We start from the raw sequence: 18,675 nt of genomic DNA on the forward strand, positions 1-18,675 counted from the left end.
CAAACGTTTTATAAACACATTGCTCCATAATCCTGAGGACATTGTCCCGTACAGAGGTTCCCCCACATTGAAGACAGCTTGGCAGTCTTAAAAATAGAAAGCTAAATGCTACCATTAAAGTATGCGTAAACAGGCAATAAAGAGACAATAAAAATCTTATATATCATTCCTGCAACAAACATGGTTAGAAATGGGTGTAATTGGCAAATATCTTCCTCTTCTCTGTAACTGTGCACATGTGTGAGTTTGAGTGAGCAACAGAATGAGCAAGAGAGAAATGGGGGAAACTTTACAAGACTCACAAATTAGGACGAGAGTTTTGCGAGTTTAAAATAGGATTTGGTTTACTTTACTAACTTCTATTATTAGAAGCACTGCTGTAGAGGCCATGCAGCAGGTCATTGACATGTTTCAGGAACTGTAAAGACAGATGAATCATGATTCATCATTACCTAAGATCTTCACTACGTTAGCCTAGCAAGTACATTGACTATGTTGCCCCTCAGCAACCTGGCAGTGAGGCAGACAGATGGAGATATAGATAGACAGAAAGCAAAACAGGCTATTTACATTTCTTAGTCAGCAGGCTAGACAAATGATGTACTCCTCCCTTTGTTTCCTCCATCCAAGCTAGAAGATTCCTGCAAAAAAAGAGAAAGAATTGAAAAGGGCAGTTGAGAGGTGTAACGTTAGAATGAGTGTTGAGGGGGAGCAGGGATAGGCAAAATGTATCCTATTGTCAAATACAAACGATCCCTGATTAAATCAAGAAAAATCTTCACATCCAGTGTGTGGGGAGGTACACATTTCAAGAATTTTACAGTAGGCTACCTTACTGTCTCACACAATCAATGTTTCCTATGTGTATTCATGTACAATCTCTCACACACACTCACAGCTAGCATGACACAATGTTGACATATGATTGTGATCATAATCTCTTTCTCCCTCACACTGAACACACACACACATAGCTAGCATGACTACGTTGATATGAATGTTTTCTAAAGTTATTGTGATCATCTGTCTCACACCTGCAGAGAACACACACACACACACACACACACACACACACACACACACACACACACACACCCCTTTACAATCATTAACTCAGATATCCAAATGTTATCTAGCTAGCTTCAACAGGTAGAAATTAAAATGTACCATGTCCATAGTGGATTAGCCAGAGAGCTAGCATTAGCCAGCTGAATTAGTTAGCTAGCTAATCTTACCTTTCGTCTCCCAACGAACTGCCGCTTTACTTACAAAAGTAAAACAAGAATTCAGGAGAACAGGGACTACCACTTTTAGAAGTTGTGTACATTTTGAAAAACTGTTGCTGTTGACCAATGTGCTCGAGCAAGCAGGCTGCACGCAGAGATCTTTTTTTTTTGTTGCTAGAACTAAATATGGTTACCTCCATATTTAGCTACAGAAATGTAAATTAAATGACTGCACAGATTCTGTTAATAGCTTAAAAGCTAAGGGAAAATATAATAGTAATATTTTCAGGGTCAAATTCAGGTGCAATACTTTGACAAATTATGTATGGAAATAAATGCGATAAAAATAGGGTTTTGAAAACCCTAGTGGATTGAAGCATGAAATAAATGAAATAAGACATGCTTGTGTTATTTCTTAAATAAATAGTTAGTCATAAAACTTCCAAACAGAATTCAGTGGAACAGAAGAAAATGTGCAGCACAATAAACAGTGCAATTAGCTAACACAAATGAAAAATGACCATTAGAAGCCAACACATACAGCAAGCTACCAGATATAATTAATTTAACAACCATTATTTCACGGTACTGCCATTTTACTGCATTTTTGTATGGGTATCCTGTATGTTTATTGCCTAGAACAAATATTATGGAAGTGAATATACACTTTTCAATTTGGTGGACTGTAACTACGAAAAACGCTGCCATAGCCTGTATTAAAACCAAAAGCATTTATAGCATCGGAGATTCTCATTTATTTATTTATTTATTTATTTATTTAACCTTTATTTAACCAGGTAGGCAAGTTGAGAACAAGTTCTCATTTACAATTGCGACCTGGCCAAGATAAAGCAAAGCAGTTCGACACATACAACGACAGAGAGTTACACATGGAGTAAAACAAACATAGTCAATAATACAGTATAAACAAGTCTATATACGATGTGAGCAAATGAGGTGAGATAAGGGAGGTAAAGGCAAAAAGGCCATGGTGGCAAAGTAGATACAATATAGCAAGTAAAACACTGGAATGGTAGATTTGCAATGGGAGAATGTGCAAAGTAGAAATAAAAATAATGGGGGTGCAAAGGAGCAAAATAAATAAATAAATTAAATACAGTAGGGAAAGAGGTAGTTATTTGGGCTAAATTATAGGTGGGCTATGTACAGGTGCAGTAATCTGTGAGCTGCTCTGACATTTGGTGCTTAAAGCTAGTGAGGGAGATAAGTGTTTCCAGTTTCAGAGATTTGTGTAGTTCGTTCCAGTCATTGGCAGCAGAGAACTGGAAGGAGAGGCGGCCAAATAAAGAATTGGTTTTGGGGGTGACTAGAGAGATGTACCTGCTGGAGCGTGTGCTACAGATGGGAGATGCAATGGTGACCAGCGAGCTGAGATAAGGGGGGACTTTACCTAGCAGGGTCTTGTAGATGACATGGAGCCAGTGGGTTTGGCGACGAGTATGAAGCGAGGGCCAGCCAACGAGAGCGTACAGGTCGCAATGGTGGGTAGTATATGGGGCTTTGGTGACAAAACGGATTGCACTGTGATAGACTGCATCCAATTTGTTGAGTAGGGTATTGGAGGCTATTTTGTAAATGACATCGCCAAAGTCGAGGATTGGTAGGATGGTCCGTTTTACAAGGGTATGTTTAGCAGCATGAGTGAAGGATGCTTTGTTGCGAAATAGGAAGCCAATTCTAGATTTAACTTTGGATTGGAGATGTTTGATATGGGTCTGGAAGGAGAGTTTACAGTCTAACCAGACACCTAAGTATTTGTAGTTGTCCACGTATTCTAAGTCGGAGCCGTCCAGAGTAGTAATGTTGGACAGGCGGGTAGGTACAGGTAGCGATCGGTTGAAGAGCATGCATTTAGTTTTACTTGTATTTAAGAGCAATTGGAGGCCACGGAAGGAGAGTTGTATGGCATTGAAGCTTGCCTGGAGGGTTGTTAACACAGTGTCCAAAGAAGGGCCAGAAGTATACAGAATGGTGTCGTCTGCGTAGAGGTGGAGAGACTCACCAGCAGCAAGAGCGACCTCATTGATGTATACAGAGAAGAAAGTCGGTCCAAGAATTGAACCCTGTGGCACCCCCATAGAGACTGCCAGAGGTCCGGACAGCAGACCCTCCGATTTGACACACTGAACTTTATCAGAGAAGTAGTTGGTGAACCAGGCGAGGCAATCATTTGAGAAACCAAGGCTGTCGAGTCTGCCGATGAGGATGTGGTGATTGACAGAGTCGAAAGCCTTGGCCAGATCAATGAATACGGCTGCACAGTAATGTTTCTTATCGATGGCGGTTAAGATATCATTTAGGACCTTGAGAAATTCCTCTAAAATTAGGGATCATCTCTGATAGCTATAGGATCGCAGAGACTATCACCAATTTGAACTTTTAATGACCAAGCAAATTCCATGACTTTGGGGTGAAATAAAAGCACTTCCCCCCCCCCCCCCCCTTGGTATTTCAACACCTGCCGAATAAAAGGTCAGAAGTGTACATACACTAAATTGATTGTGCCTTTAAACAGCTTCCAGAAAATGGTGTCATGGCTTTAGAAGCTTCTGATAGGCTAATTGACATCATTTGAGTCAATTGGAGGTGTACCTGTGCATGTATTTCAAGGCCTACCTTCAAACTCAGTGCCTCTTTGCTTGACATCATGGGAAAATCAAAAGAAAATCAGCCCAGACCTAAGATTTTTTTTGTAGACCTCCACAAGTCTTCAAACAAATTTCCAAACGTCTGAAGGTACCATGTTCATCTGTACAAACAATAGTATGCAAGTGTAAACACCATGTGACCACGCAGCAGTCATACTGCTCAGGAAGGAGATGCGTTCTGTCTCCTATAGATGAACGTACTTTGGTGTGAAAAGTGCAAATCAATCACAGAGTGGCAGCAAAGGATTGGTGAAGATTCTGGAGGAAACGGGTACAAAAGTATCTATATCCACAGTAAAATGAGTCCTACATCAACATAACCTGAAAGGCCGCTCAGCAAGGAAGAAGCCACTGCTCTAAAACCACCATAAAAAGGCCAGACTATGGTTTGCAACTGCACATGGGGACAAAGATCGTACCTTTTGGAGAAATGTCCTCTGGTCTGATGAAACGGGAAGGCTTGCAAGCCGAAGAAAACCATCCCAACCATGAAGCACGGGGGTGGCAGCATCATGTTGTGGGGGTGCTTTGCTGCAGGAGGGTCTGGTGCACTTCAAAATAGATGGCATCATGTGGGAGGAAATTGTGTGGATATATTGAAGCAATATCTCAAGACATCAGTCAGGAAGTTAAAGCTTGGTCACAAATGGGTCTTCCAAATGGACAATGACCCCAAGCATACTTCCAAAGTTGTGGCAAAATGGCTTATGGACAACAAAGTCAAGGTATTGGAGTGGCCATCACAAAGCCCTGACCACAATCCTATAGAAAATGTGTGGGCAGAACTGAAAAAGCGTGTGCGAGCAAGGAGGCCTACAAACCTGACTGTTACACCAGCTCTGTCAGGAAGAATGGGACAAAATTCACCCAACTTATTGTGGGAAGCTTGTGTAAGGGTTTGATCCAAGTTTTAAAAAATTTAAGGCAATGCTACCAAATACTAATTGAGTGTATGTAAACTTCTGGCCCACTGGGAATGTGATGAAATAAATAAATGCTGAAATAATTCTCACTACTATTATTCTGACATTTCACATTCTTAAAATAAAGTGGTGATCCTAACTGCCCTAAAAACAGGGAACTTTTACTAGGATTAAATGTCAGGAATTGTGAAAAACTGAGTTTAAATGTATTTGGCTAAGGTGTATGTAAACTTCCAACTTCAACTGTAGGTAGGGGTAAAGTGACAATGCAAAAATAAACAGCGAGTGGCAGTAGTGTACAAAAAAAAGTCTGTAGCCATTTGCTTAATTGTTCCGCAGTTTTATGGCTTGGGGTAGAAGTTGTTAACCCTCTTAAGGATCCACCCTTTTCAATTTTTGCCTAAAATAACATATCCAAATCTAACTGCCTGTAGCTTAGGGATTGAAGCAAGGATATGCATATTCTTGATACTATTTGAAATGAAACACTTTGAAGTTTGTGGAAATGTGAAATGAATGTAGGAGAATAACACTTTAGATCTGGTAAAAGAAAATACCATCTTTGAAATGCATAATGTATTATTCCAGCCCAGGTGCAATTTAGATTGTGGCCACTAGGTGGCAGCAGTGTATGTGCAAAGTTTTAGACTGATCCAAAGACCCATTGCATTTCTGTTCAAAATTTTGTATCAGGATTGCCCAAATGTGCCTAATTGGTTTATTAATAACTTTAGGTTCATAACTGTGCACTCTCCTCAAACAATAGCATGGTATTCGTTCACTGTAATATAGCTACTGTAAATTGGACAGTGCAGTTAGATTAACAACAGTTTAAGATTTCTGCCAAGATCAGATATGTCCTGGGAAATGTTGTTACTTACAACCTCATGCTAAGACTTGGCTCTCCGGTACCGATTGCCATGCGGTAGCAGAAAGAACAGGCTAGGAATTGGGTGGCTGGAGTTTGACAATTTTATGGGCCTTCCTTTATACTAGGCGGTGTCAGTGGTCCTGGATGACAGGAAGCTTGGCCCCAGTGATGTACTGGGCCATACGCACTACCCTCTGTAGCATCTTCCAGTCGGATGCTGAGCAGTTGCCATACCAGGCGGTGATACAACCGGTCAGGATGCTCTCGATGGTGCAGCTGTGCCCTCTTCACGACTTGTGTTGGTGTGTTTGGACCATGATAGTTTGCTGGTGATGTGGACACCAAGGAACTTGAAGCTCACGACCCACGTTGATGTGAATGGGGGTATGTTCGGTCCTCCTTTTTCTGTAGTCCACGATCAGCTCCTTTGTCTTTCTCATGTTGAGGGAGAGGTTGTTGTCCTGGCACCACACTGCCAGGTCTGTGACCTCCTTCTTGTAGGCTCTCATCCTTGTCGGTGATCAGGCTTACCACCATTGTGTCATCAGCAAAATTAACGATGGTGTTGGAGTCATGCTTGGCCACGCAGTAGTGGGTGAACAGGGAGTACAGGTATAAAGCACCACCCCTGAGGGACCACCGTATTGAGGATCAGCGAGGCGGATGTGTTACCTACCCACACAACCTGGAGACGGCAACCCATCAGGCAGTCCAGGATCCAGTTGCAGAGGGAGGTGTTTAGTCCCAGGGTCCTTAGCTTAGTGATGAGCATGAACAGCATTCTCACATAGGTGTTCCTTTTGTCCCAGTGGGAAAGGGCAGTTGAGTGAAATAGAGATTTTGTCATCTATCGATCTGTAGGGGCAGTATGCGAATTGGAGTGGATCTAGGGTTTCCGGGATGATGGTGTGGATGTGAGCCATGACCAGCCTTTCAAAGCACTTCATGGGTACAGACGTGAATTCTACGGGGCGGTAGTCATTTAGGCAGGTTACCTTGGCGTTCTTGGGCACAGGGACGATGGTGATCTGCTTGAAAATATATTACATACTTGGTCAGGGAGATTGAAAATGTCAAGAGAAGACACTTGCCAGTTGGTCCACACTTGCTCTGGTTATCTGTCCTGGTAAAACGTCTGGTCCCGTGGACTTGTAAGATCTTTACAGGTCAACATTGACATCAGCTACGGAGTGTGGTCACACAGTCGTCTGGAACTGCTGGGGTTCTCATGCACGCTTCAGTGTTGCTTGCCTCAAAACGAGCATAAAATTAATTTAGCCCATCTGGTAGGCTCATGTCACTGTGCAGCTCGTGCATGGCTTGATAAATATGTTGTATTCAAATAATATTTTGAGAGAGCGAAGGACACAGTTCAAAGCCCTTTGAACATTAGTAATACAACATAAGACATGATAGTACCTGCTAGTGGTAAGTGTATGTAATGAAACTTTGACAACGTTGGATTGTTGTTGCACCTAGAGTGGGTCACTGTCATCCCAGCATCACACAAGCAGCCACAACGCAGATGGAGCTTCTGATTTCAATTTGCACTTCCTTCATGACAACATCATTCAGTATGCCGCCGACCTCGCTGCCACTCTGCCCGACAAGCTGTTTTCTATTTTGTCAACTCAGGGTAAGACACCATGTCCTACAACCTATGACTTCCTCCTGAAGCACAGCCCCAATGACATTCCCTTAAGATAAGAATAATGTAATATGTCTCCAACAGTTCAGAGGCCAATGATATAGCACTACACTTGCCCACCAGTACACCAAACATGACATTGCTCGACCAGTAAGGTTTCTCACATCACACAAAAACTACTGTTCCGCTTCCTTTTCACATGCATGTCTCAGTAGATTTTTTCTCTAAATATACTCCTGCATATCATTTTTTGCTGAGTTGTCACCCAGTGCTGGAGGCCAACACTCTTGCCCAAGTAGGTACTGCCTCTGAGCATACAATATTAGTGCACTATTATACTTGACCATTTTCTTATCGGTGAAGAAAAGCATAAAGAGCCAGAACCTCATTTGAGTGAAGATTGATGCCATTGCGATCGTAAAAGCTATTGCTTTTATCGTTGACATGCGGCAGTGAGTGTTGGTATTTCTCTGATATGGGCCCTCTGCAGGGGGAGTGTTTGTGGCAGATGAGGTTTTGGGTGTGTGGGGAGCCATTTCTGGGTCTTCCAGCTGCAGGGTGATGTTTTCAGGTGAGTAGTCAGACTGGTAATTTACTGCGACAAGGCCTTAGGAAGCAACAACTTTGCAAACATATCAGTGTGTCAGTGTTTGCTGCAGTCACAATTCGGTGAAGAGTTATCACTATTCTTATTTTGGTATAAATCTTTGCATTATTTTTTAGAAGAGAACCTTCAAGCAGAAATATCCGTTGGTCTCGTCTCCCTTTCCAGACTGAAAGAGGAGTATATCTGTGTCAGTACAGACGGCCCCTGGGAGAACATTGTCAAGTTTAAACCTCCCATGTGCTTCAGTATGGAGGACGCAGACTTGGTGGCAGACAGGATACACCACATTCTCACAGGTGACTGGAACTCTTACCCTTTAGCCCTGACTTATTACAATACATTTACACAGTTGTATAGTATACATTTATTTATACTTGAGACAGAATACCCAGTCTCAACAAAACATTTAAACCCAAGTTGACTTGGCCTCCACAACTGCAGTGTTTGCAGAACTTACATTTCAGAGAGCTTACACTGACCTGATTCCTTATATCTGCCGACACAGACGTGTTGGGGGACCATTTCTGAACCAGGCCAATGGCACTTACACAACAGTCTTGAAGGATCCATACTACACACCACCTAAACAGGTGTGTAAGGGACCTGTTGACAATTCTACTTTTCCTTTTCAGACATAGAGCGCAGTCATCAAAAACTGGACAGTGGAGATTTCTAAGGTTTGTACAAACCTGTAGAAATATTTAATTGCATCAGACAGTAAGAATTGGTCACAATCAGAAGGAGTCAGAGGTAGTGTTGTTGATAGTGTGATGTGCTCCTCCAGGAGATTTCACTAACCGTTAAAAGTGCATTTCTCAGACATTGGATTTCATAGGGCAGAGCACCGGGGCCCGTATCTACAAATCATCTCAAAGTAGAAGTGCTCATCTTGGATCTGTCCATAGAAATGGTATTTATGATCTAAAAAGGCTAAACTTATCCTATATCAGCATTCCTACTTTGAGGTTCTTTGTGGATATGGTCCCAGAACTTGGGTATTTTGCTTTTCATACAAACTGCAGTCCTCATGGTGGAAAATAAAAGGGAAGGAACGCAGACTTACTCAACACAGTCAATCTCAAGGATCCATACCACACTTAAGGATAAAAAGACAAATTGTTAAGACATTAAGATTACACTACTAGATCTACCAACACAAGAATGTTTTGTGACAGTTCATGAAGTGGAATTAGTGACTGCTTTTGATTCTGCATGAGGGATAAGAGAAACGGTGACATATGCAACAGAAAGGCAATACATTTCTACTATAAAACACTAAAGTCGTGATCCTCACATTTATACTTCCCTGTGGAAATAGATAATCACATAGCAACTACTGGATCGAGAAGTGGTCACAAAGGTCTACTGATACAGTAGAAAAGTATGTTAAGCTGCATTTACACAGGCAGTTCAATTCTGATATCTTATTCCCCACTAAATTGGTGTTTTCACCCATCAGATCAGCTCTGTGAAACAATCTGGGACTGGTCTTTTGAGCAATTAATTAGTGGGAAAAATAATCAGAATTGGGCTGCCTGTGTAAACAGCCTACTTGACGTGAAATGGACACCGGCCCAGGCAGACTGATGAGGTCACTTCCAGCTGATCTTGATAACTGCAACATTGCATGGCAACAGTGACTTTGTACACATGACTGTATAGATGACAGACAATGTATGGGGGTGGGCGTGCACTTACCAGAGGACTACAGTTATTACCTTATCCACTTATAAAAACATACCAAATACTGTAGTTCAACGTCAGATCCATAGTGGGGTAAGATCAGCTAGCTCGGAAAAGTAAATTGACGCGGAGGCTACGTAGCACAGCTTTCAACCCATTGACTGAGCCAGTTATCCCTCTGCCAGCAAAGTATCTGCCACCGCATCCCAGAGAGGCATCCATCTGTATGGCACGATTTTAACCTTACCCAAGACAGGACAAGTAATCCATTTAACAGTACAAAGCAGTTAACAGTAACCAAAACAGCATTAGGGGGAGGGTTTATAAATGATAACAAAAGGATCCACGTGTAATATAAACCAAAAGTTTATTTCTACCAATTTGCCCAAGACACTAGAGGAATGAGTTTCCAGAGAGAAAGGGAAGGCCCTCTACTTACATTAACAGGCTTGCGCTCAGTTGTACTGTATCGTATGTAACACTAGTAAAGCCACTTACAATTACAGAGAAGATGGGGGGGACCTCCTTAAAAAGCCAAAAAACGAATGCTGGTTGTCCTCGTCTACTAGCCAAATGCAAGCATTCACTAGACAAGCTTACAATGAAACCTTTGATTAGTTTTTAAATCTCTTATTTCACCTCACCCCACATCTGAAGCCATGCAACTCGCGTCAAACACTCAGCACGGGAAAATGTTTTACTAATCCTAGAAATAACAAAAAAAAAAAAAGGTAATTGTTTTATTTCAAAAGCTTCTGAAAGCTCTGCTCCGGTTTGTTGGCAAATCCAGTAGACATGTAAAATACAACCACACAATACATTAGATTCAAAAAGGTACCAAAAAGTACAGTAAAAATAACACTTCCATCTCTGGAAATGTAAATGGACAAAACCATATAAAATAAAAAATAAAAAGGTGGAAAAGTGACATTTGCTTCCCCAGTTCCTCACTTGATCTGTACATATGGAGCATGAGTCCAAATTTCTGCCAACTCCAAAGGAAAAGCCAGAGCCCATGTTCGCTGTGGCCGGACCATGGGTTTCTTTTTTCTTATTTACTTAAGACCTTAAGAGAGAAACATGGTGCTTACAGTTACTGAGCATAACCAAATGGCATTTAGTATTACACATGGACACCATGATGTTTATGAATGACTTAATTAACAGCTGTATACTTCTATTAAAAATGAACACTCGGCGTGGGGAGAACGTCAAAGGGGACATGACACCTAGCTGCCATACCTAGCACCCCATCGGAAAGGCCCTAATGCTTATTCTGGGTCAACCACCACCTCAACCCTTATTGATCAAGTAGTGTTTGTAGGGATGCATCTTAAAATGGTTGGCACATGGAATGAGACCATTATTAATGAATTGTAGACCCTCCCCACCCACTTCCCCCCCGTTAACAAACGTTTGAATGGGATCAGACTAGATGGGAGAAATTTTGGAGTCAAAGGGCACAAATGGTTACAGCTAGATTGTCATATCACCATAGATGATGCAAAAATGCATACCTGCACTACATGTGATCAGTATGGCTTGTAGCTACTCTGGTGGCCTCCACGTCTTGGAGTTTTCCCATAGCCTGCATTGCCCTGGTCTGGAGGACAAGAAAGAAAGGGACTGAGTGTCTTCCGTACGACAAGGACCAACAAAGTTTCTCACATTTGCGTTTTTGGGTGGTTATCGCTTACTGTAGTCGTAGCCACCCCCATAGCCATAGTATCCAGCGGAGTAGTCATAGTTGCCATAGCCTCCATATCCACCATAGCCTTGCTGTCCACCGTAGCCGTAGCCCTGGTCCCCATAGCCCTGGTTCCAGTAGTTGTTGTATCCGCCACCTTGGTTCCAATTCTGGCCCTGACCTGAGAAGATTACGTTACAGTGATTAGAAGCACATAGAGCAGAGTTGCATAAGCAACCACTTTGATCTTGGGACTGGGGTGAGAGGAGCCTATTTTAGAACCCGTTCGCCAGGTTAAATCCACACAAGGTGTTTTGTGTAGATACTCACCTCCACGGCCCCTGCCTCTTCCACCACCTCCACCTCCACCGCCACGGCCGCCATATTGCTGCTGCTGGTACACCTCTTTGGGCTGTGCTATTTTAATCTCACACTGGAACAGATCAGTAACATGAAGACTTAAGTTTGACATGGGAAAAACCTTTGCCACACCCACTGCATGGATCTTCAATGTGAGGGTTACATGTTACCTGAAGACACCACAGAATTTGTTATATACAGAAATCTAAAGCTTAATTTGAAAGGAGGAGGAAATCACAACTCTGCAATCACATGTACAAAAAGAGACCGTGCACACACACACACACACACACACAACCCTGCAATGCATTGACTGCATTACAATTGTTACCTTGCTTCCACTGACGTTATGGAATTTCTTTTCTAGCACTTTTTTGACAGGAGTTTCATCCTTATACGTGATGAACACGAACCCCCTTCTCTTTTCCGTCTTTGGGTCCTGTGGAAGCTCGATTGTCTCGATCTGCAGGTCAAAGGAAAATAAAACAATTACTGTTAATACACCACCTTACCACTAAGTCAGTGTTACCCCCAGAGATAGATGTTGATACTGTACCTCACCAAAGGTTCCAAAGTACTCCTGGATAACTTCCTTGTCTGTGTCTGGGTTGAGGCCACCAACAAAGATTTTCTTTACGGGCTCCTTCTTCATAGCCATGGCCTTCTTGGGGTCGATCTGTCGTCCGTCAAGTCGGTGTTCCTTCTGTTCCAAAACCTAGACAAAAAGGGAAAAAAGCAGCCAGAGAATGAAGAATGGCAAATAGTTGTAGGACTGCAGGGATGTTGCCAAGTTGTAATATTCCACATGGGAACACTGACATTCAATATGCATTACAGTTCTTAGATAAAAGTAACAAACCCCAAAAACATGTTCTCTTACCTTGTCTACACTGACTGCTTCTTTGAATAGAATAAAGCCAAAGCCTCTTGACCGGCCTGTCTGCTGGTCCATCTTTATGGTGCAGTCTGTCACTTCACCGAATTTAGAGAAATAATCTTTAAGATCTTTCTTACTTGTGTCCCAGCTAAGTCCTCCAACAAACATTTTCCTAGCAAAGAAAAAAGGATAAATGACTAAATATGATGGTTGGGTAACAACCGCTCTAAAAGTGTTGGGGAACAATAGTATAGGGTTCCCCAACTGGCAGCCAGTGGGACGAATCTGGTCTGTGGTTGGTTTTATTTGTCGCCCCAAATTCGGAGAGAAAATGTTCATATATTTTTTTTGTTGGGTGGGTGAATTTTCCATTGTTAGACATACGACTAAAACAAGGAGACGAGCTTCAAGTGATTGATGGAATATTTGGGAACAGATGTCTTACCAAACATAATCGTATAGAAATATAATCAAGGTTTGAAATTATTTTTTAGTCAACACACATATTGTAATGAAACAGAAGCCCGAGGTCCGGCGCGCTATCGACTGTGCCGCAAAAGCATGCTCGTGCGGCAGAGTCGACTTCCGCGCTTAAAAACCCAGGGTCGTTACAATATATTTATTTGTTTTGACCTTTTTGCAGTCCATAAATTTGTAATGACGTTCTGGCCCCCTTGCCAACCGCTCCGAAAAACAAAAATTGTCCCCGCGGCTGAATCTAGTACTCCACAAATCAGTGGCCATTGTTGTTGTAGATCGGCTAGGCCTACTACTGTATGGTCAAAACGACATCAAACTCCAAATATCTGACCAGAAAGTCCGGTGTGTGCCCTAAACAGAATAAACAACCTTGCCCTGCAAAAAGATACTCCCTCTCCGGCGATTGTGTTACATTTAATCGCTGCTGGAAGTGGCGCCCCCCCCTCGCTCCCCACATGGCGCCAACAAAGCCAGACGGAACAAAGGAGCGATTACAATTCATTAACACTCTGCCGAGATCGAAAACATTTCTGTACTCACCCTGCATCCTCCTCGCCTTTGCTGGCGTTGATCTGTCCGCCTTCGCCTTCAGTGGCACCATTTTGCGAATCTTCTCCCTCTACTGCCGCCTCGTCTTCTATGCAGGCTTCGGTCTCTTCCTCGCCTTTATTCAGGGTTTCGGTCTCTTCCGTTTCATCCGCTGTCTTTGCGCCGTTAAAATCATCCTCGCCTTCGTGGCCGTTTTCTGATGTTTCCATAAACTGTTGCTCGGTGTCAGACATTTTGTAATTGTTAGGTTACCCTTTTCCTGCACAAAATGAAACATTGTTACCAAAGGACCTGTACAGTTATGTAACCCACACGCCGTACATGCTTCGCCATTTATGCTATGCCAGTGAATTACACTCCCCCACCATTTTGGCTGGCAACATTGTTTTTTGTAAATGTATGGGAGACAATGTTCCCGGAATGACAGCGAGACATGGCAATCGACTCATCGAATGAAGGTACAACAAAAAAATGTTTTTGCACGGACTGAATGTAACAACCAAATATCGTCAATGTAACTGTTTCGCGCGGATAAACCGTTAGCATGAACCACACCACTCCGTTACGTAATGCGAAGGCCATGCGAGCTTTTTACTACTCAAATATTACAGCCAAATTTATGCCTAATAACGAAAATAGTTATTATTATGGTACTTACACAAATACAAAATAAGATGAATAGATGGAAAATAATCCCCTAAAGCCTCTTAGTGATCACACAATCAAAAAGTACTCTCCAAGATGGATTCTCCCATACAACGCCAACTCGTGGTTGGTTTTATAGTACCCGTTAAACAAAAAACGACCTTTCATTTAGGGGCCTCTGATTTGATCCCCAAAGCTGTCTATCATGGCCATGGCCAATTATGTACCCCGATTCAGTGTACACGCCCACTACACGTAAGAACTTGCAGTACATTTTATTATTTTAGGTACATTCTTGAAGAAACAAGTCTGCAAACTACAAAACAATAAATAAAAAAATGAGGGGAGGGGGAGCTGTGGCCAAGAGACCAGAGGTGGCAGAACGGAGTGCTCGGGTTGGGGTGTTGGGTTTGAGCATAGCCTGAAAGTAGGGAGGGGCAGTTCCTCTTGCTGCTCCATAGGCAAGTACCATGGTCTTGTAGTGGATGCAAGCTTGGACTGGAAGCCAGTGGAGTCAGGGCCAGAATAATGCAGGGGCTTACTGGGGCTGAAGCCCCTTGGGCCATGCCGTGGGGGGCTCAAGAGGCAGCAAAAACAAATAAGTATATATACATTATATCAAATCAAATCGTATTTGTCACATGTGCCGAATACAACAGGTGTAGTAGACCTTACAGTGAAATGCTTACTTACAAGCCCATAACCAACAATGCAGCTAAGAAAAATAAGTAAGTAAAAAATTATTAAAGAGCAGCTGTAAAATAACAGTAGTGAGGCTATATACTGTACAGGGGGTACCGGCACAGAGTCAATGTGGGGGTGGGGTGGACGGCAATACAAATAGTCTGGGTAGCCATTTGATTAGCTTTTCAGGAGTCTTATGGCTTGGGGGTAGAAGCTGTTAAGCCTTTTGGATCTAGACTTGAAGCTCCGGTACCACTTGCCGTGCGGTAGCAGAGAGAACATTCTATGACTAGGGTGGCTGGAGTCTGACAATTTTTAGGGCCTTGTCGGGTGTCTGAAGTAAATCCTTTGTGTCCAACTCGTTAAAGAAAAAATCTTCATCCAGTACGAGGTGAGTATAAGCTCTTTTCGGTTATAAGAGACGGGTGCCAAAAACATTATGCACAAAATAAGTTACAAATAAAGCAACAAAAAAAAAAACACAATTACACAATTGGTTAGGAGACCATAAAACGGCAACCATCTCCTCCGGTGCCATTCTGAATATATTATACACTGTTTAATGTAGTGTATATTTGATATATTTTCACTGCAACTGCCAACCACAGGAAGACTCAGGAGTCTGCTCTCGATGAGTATAGACAGTCTGCTACCGCTCTGCCAATCATCAGATGGGGGGAGAAAAGGTGGTAGGGGGACCACACGGTTAATTGGGGTCCCCTGACTTGATTGGGTAGCTGATTAATAAAAACAAAAACTGCATGATAGATAAATGTGACTGGTCAATTGTGTGAGTCAGGGTCTGGGCCCACACCTGTAGTGTGCCCAAGAGGCAAAAAATACTAATCAAAATGACTTTTTATCCAACCACAGGAGCCCGCCCTCAATGTTCAAAATACACCAGAGAGCATAATTTTGACATAAAGGATCAATAGTTCATCAAAAATAACTGTGGATTAAGTTTTATCACAAGCACATACAGGCATCTGCCAAAATTAAGGAAACACCAACATAAAGTGTCTTTAAAAGGGTGTTGTGCCACTAGCTGCCAGAACAGCTTCAATGCAATTTGACATAGATTCACCAAACCATGCCAGGAAAATACACCCCACATCATAACATATACATTGTATCCCTTGTGGCAATTACCGGTATGCCTACAGGGAAGGCTGCAGTTTGGGCAAGCGTGACAAATATAGGCTACAGCTTGATGCATTGTGGCTATAAACATATAATCCATAGAAGGGTTTTGTAACCTCTTGCCCTGGCAATTTGACTGTTAAACTCATGGGTGCACTGGCAATGGATGCCAGTCCTGACTTGAATGGGAACTGCCATCTATGGATTATATTTCTATGGTTGTTTGTGGCTCTAGGTTTGCCTTTTGCAGATTTTAAAATACAATTGCGGGAAAAACTTACAGTTTGGAAAGTCAATGCCTACTGCTGAAAAGAGAAGAGTAATCTGTCTGTAGAACCATTACAAACACTTTTTATTAACAACTCCCAATTTGTAGCTAACAGCAGCACTCTTTTTCAAAGTACCTCATCTTGAGATAGGCTCATGACAAGCGCATCGACCATCACCGTGAGTAGCCTATGGCTTCATCATTAGGTGAGTCAGTTGGCACTGGAAATTTTAGTTAATCGCCTACGATATATATGCATTTATAAACTGGGTGTGTCGAGCCCTGAATGCTGATTGCCTGACAGCTGTGGTATATCAGACCGTATACCACAGGTATGACCAAAATGTATTTTTACTGCTCTAATTACGTTGGTAACCAGTTTATAATAGCAATAAGGTTTGTGGTATATGGCCAATATAGCACGGCTAAGGGCTGTATCCAGGTATTCCTTGTTTCATCATGCATAAGAACAGCCCTTAGCCGTGGTATTTTGGTCATATACCACACCACCCTGTGCCTTATTGCTTAAATATTGCCTCCTAATATAGTAATATAGTAGTGTGTCATTTCATTGACCTGGGCTATTGTTTGTTTGAATTCAAGACCAGATTGATCGCCGTTTGTCAGAGTAGCCACTCATTTTGTTAATTTGTGTGGTATTAAAAAATATTCAGCTAATGTCTTCTATCATGAAAATGACGTAGAATTGCATGCGTTTTTAAAAAAGCTGTTTTTTTTTTCGGACCGTGGGAGAAAAAAAAAATCCCATGTGTGGAACCACAAAAAACACCTCTACTTAACTGTAACCTATGCCACATGGCAAACGTTATGGCTTTATTAGAAATTGAAATTACATTTACCATGCCTCAAATAGCATCTTGGTGCATGGATTTGTTTACAGAAAATGATGGTGTGACGGGAAGGGGGAAATAGCCTCAGGGTCTATGATTTCTTAATCCGTCCCTGAGTGGAGTGTGCAGAGAAACTGGATGACATGGGAGAACTTGGGGAAAGTTGAACACCATGCGGGCTGCAGCATTCTGAAGTTGCAAGGGTTTGATGGCACAAGCCGGGAGCCCAGCCAACAGCGAGTTGCAGTAGTCCAAATGGGAGATGACAAGTGCATGGATTAGGACCTGCGCTGCTTCCTGTGTGAGGTAGGGTCGTACACTACAGATGTTGAGCATGAACCTGCAGGTGCGAGTCACTGCTTTAATAGTTTCAGAAGAGGACAGGGTGTTGTCCAGGGTCACGCCAAGGTACTTTACTGTTGGAGGGGGACAACTTGCAGTGTCAACCATGATGGAGAGGTCTTGGTTCCAAGACAGTAGGGCTGGGCGATTTGGCCTAAAAACCATATCCAATTTTTTTTCATCTATGGGCAATTCATGATATATAAACAAAACATTGTTGCACAATTAGGTCAATACACTGCATTTCAAACAGTTATGAATAATCTAATGAATTCAGGGCTTGTAAAATTATACCTAGGCTAAATATAAGCCTTCCACAACCAAAAATAAATGTACACATACATGTTATTCAATCATTGCACCCACACTGCCTGTGCATGTCTGCGTAGCCAGGCGCTAAAATAGAACTTGGTTCTATTTGTGACACTTTACGCGCTGCAAGTCCTACCTCTCCCACCTCATTGGTTTTTAGGAGCATAAACCCACATGGGTGATTGAAAGATGAACTGAGGTCTCTAGTCCAGTTGGTGGTGGTAATGCACCTTCAAGTTGGTTGCCAACCGCCATATAAAGTCCAAAGAAGAAGAAGCCTGAAGGAGAGATTAATAGAAACTAACTCAGTTGACCCTTTTATCTGTGGATTAATTGTCGGAGTAGAGGACCTTGTGCATTTCAGGTCAAATAACAACCCAATGATTATATCCTAGGACAAATTAGCTAGCAACAGCAAGCTAGCTAAATTGTCATGAATGTTTCATGCTTTTCAGCCTGTCCCCAAATTAATATAGTTTGTTCAGAGTTTGTTTGATATTTCAACCTGCGTGTCCTGATCTCGTCTGGTGCGGGTGGACAAAATCAACATGCGCCCTATTGCGCACGCTCACGAGTGGTCTGATCAGCATGTAAGACCCACTAATCATTTAATTATTTTAGCAAAATAGATTAACCTTTTTTTGCACTAATCATTGATCTGACTTTCAAGTGTCTGAAAACGCAATTTTTGTTACAAATTTAACCAGAACATCCACTAATAATGACCAACTTCTTGTAGCAAGCATCATAGAAAATGAACACAGGTCTCAAACAATCTCTCAAGCACAAGCCCACGTGGTAGTGAGTAGCCAGCTGATCTTTACATTAAAAGTCTAGCCAACTTGGATCCATT

At 42.2% G+C, this 18,675-nt stretch overlaps 1 protein-coding gene across 3 annotated transcripts; it reads right to left on the reverse strand.

Moving 5' to 3' along the window:
- Positions 1-9,977: 9,977 nt before the first annotated feature.
- Positions 9,978-14,417, reverse strand: LOC110488598 (heterogeneous nuclear ribonucleoprotein D-like). Of its 3 annotated transcripts, XM_021560865.3 has the most exons (9): positions 14,239-14,417; positions 13,572-13,839; positions 12,555-12,723; positions 12,231-12,389; positions 12,006-12,137; positions 11,645-11,747; positions 11,325-11,495; positions 11,145-11,230; positions 9,978-10,693 (listed from the first exon to the last, which is right to left on the reverse strand). In XM_021560865.3, exons 2-8 carry the CDS (start codon positions 13,811-13,813, stop codon positions 11,160-11,162), a joined length of 1,047 nt encoding a protein of 348 aa, XP_021416540.3. In that variant the 5' UTR covers positions 13,814-13,839; positions 14,239-14,417; the 3' UTR covers positions 9,978-10,693; positions 11,145-11,159. The 3 variants fall into 3 exon arrangements, with proteins under 3 accessions (XP_021416540.3, XP_021416542.3, XP_021416543.3); XM_021560867.3 differs by lacking the exon at positions 11,145-11,230 and having other exon boundaries at positions 14,239-14,369; XM_021560868.3 differs by lacking the exon at positions 11,145-11,230 and having other exon boundaries at positions 11,296-11,495; positions 14,239-14,369.
- Positions 14,418-18,675: the final 4,258 nt, after the last annotated feature.

Source organism: Oncorhynchus mykiss, chromosome 14 (genome assembly GCF_057628025.1).
Source record: "Oncorhynchus mykiss isolate SJ-2025 chromosome 14, ASM5762802v1, whole genome shotgun sequence".
NCBI lineage: Eukaryota > Metazoa > Chordata > Actinopteri > Salmoniformes > Salmonidae > Oncorhynchus > Oncorhynchus mykiss.

Bases quoted from the DNA above. Each gene is read 5' to 3' on its own strand.
- LOC110488598 (XM_021560865.3), bottom strand. From the start codon at position 13,813: ATGTCTGACACCGAGCAACAGTTTATGGAAACATCAGAAAACGGCCAC. The intron at 12,724-13,571 runs GTGAGTACAGAA...TTTCTTTGCTAG, and splicing joins AAAGGCGAGGAGGATGCAGG to GAAAATGTTTGTTGGAGGAC. The intron at 11,748-12,005 runs GTAACAATTGTA...GATCTGTTCCAG, and splicing joins ATAACGTCAGTGGAAGCAAG to TGTGAGATTAAAATAGCACA.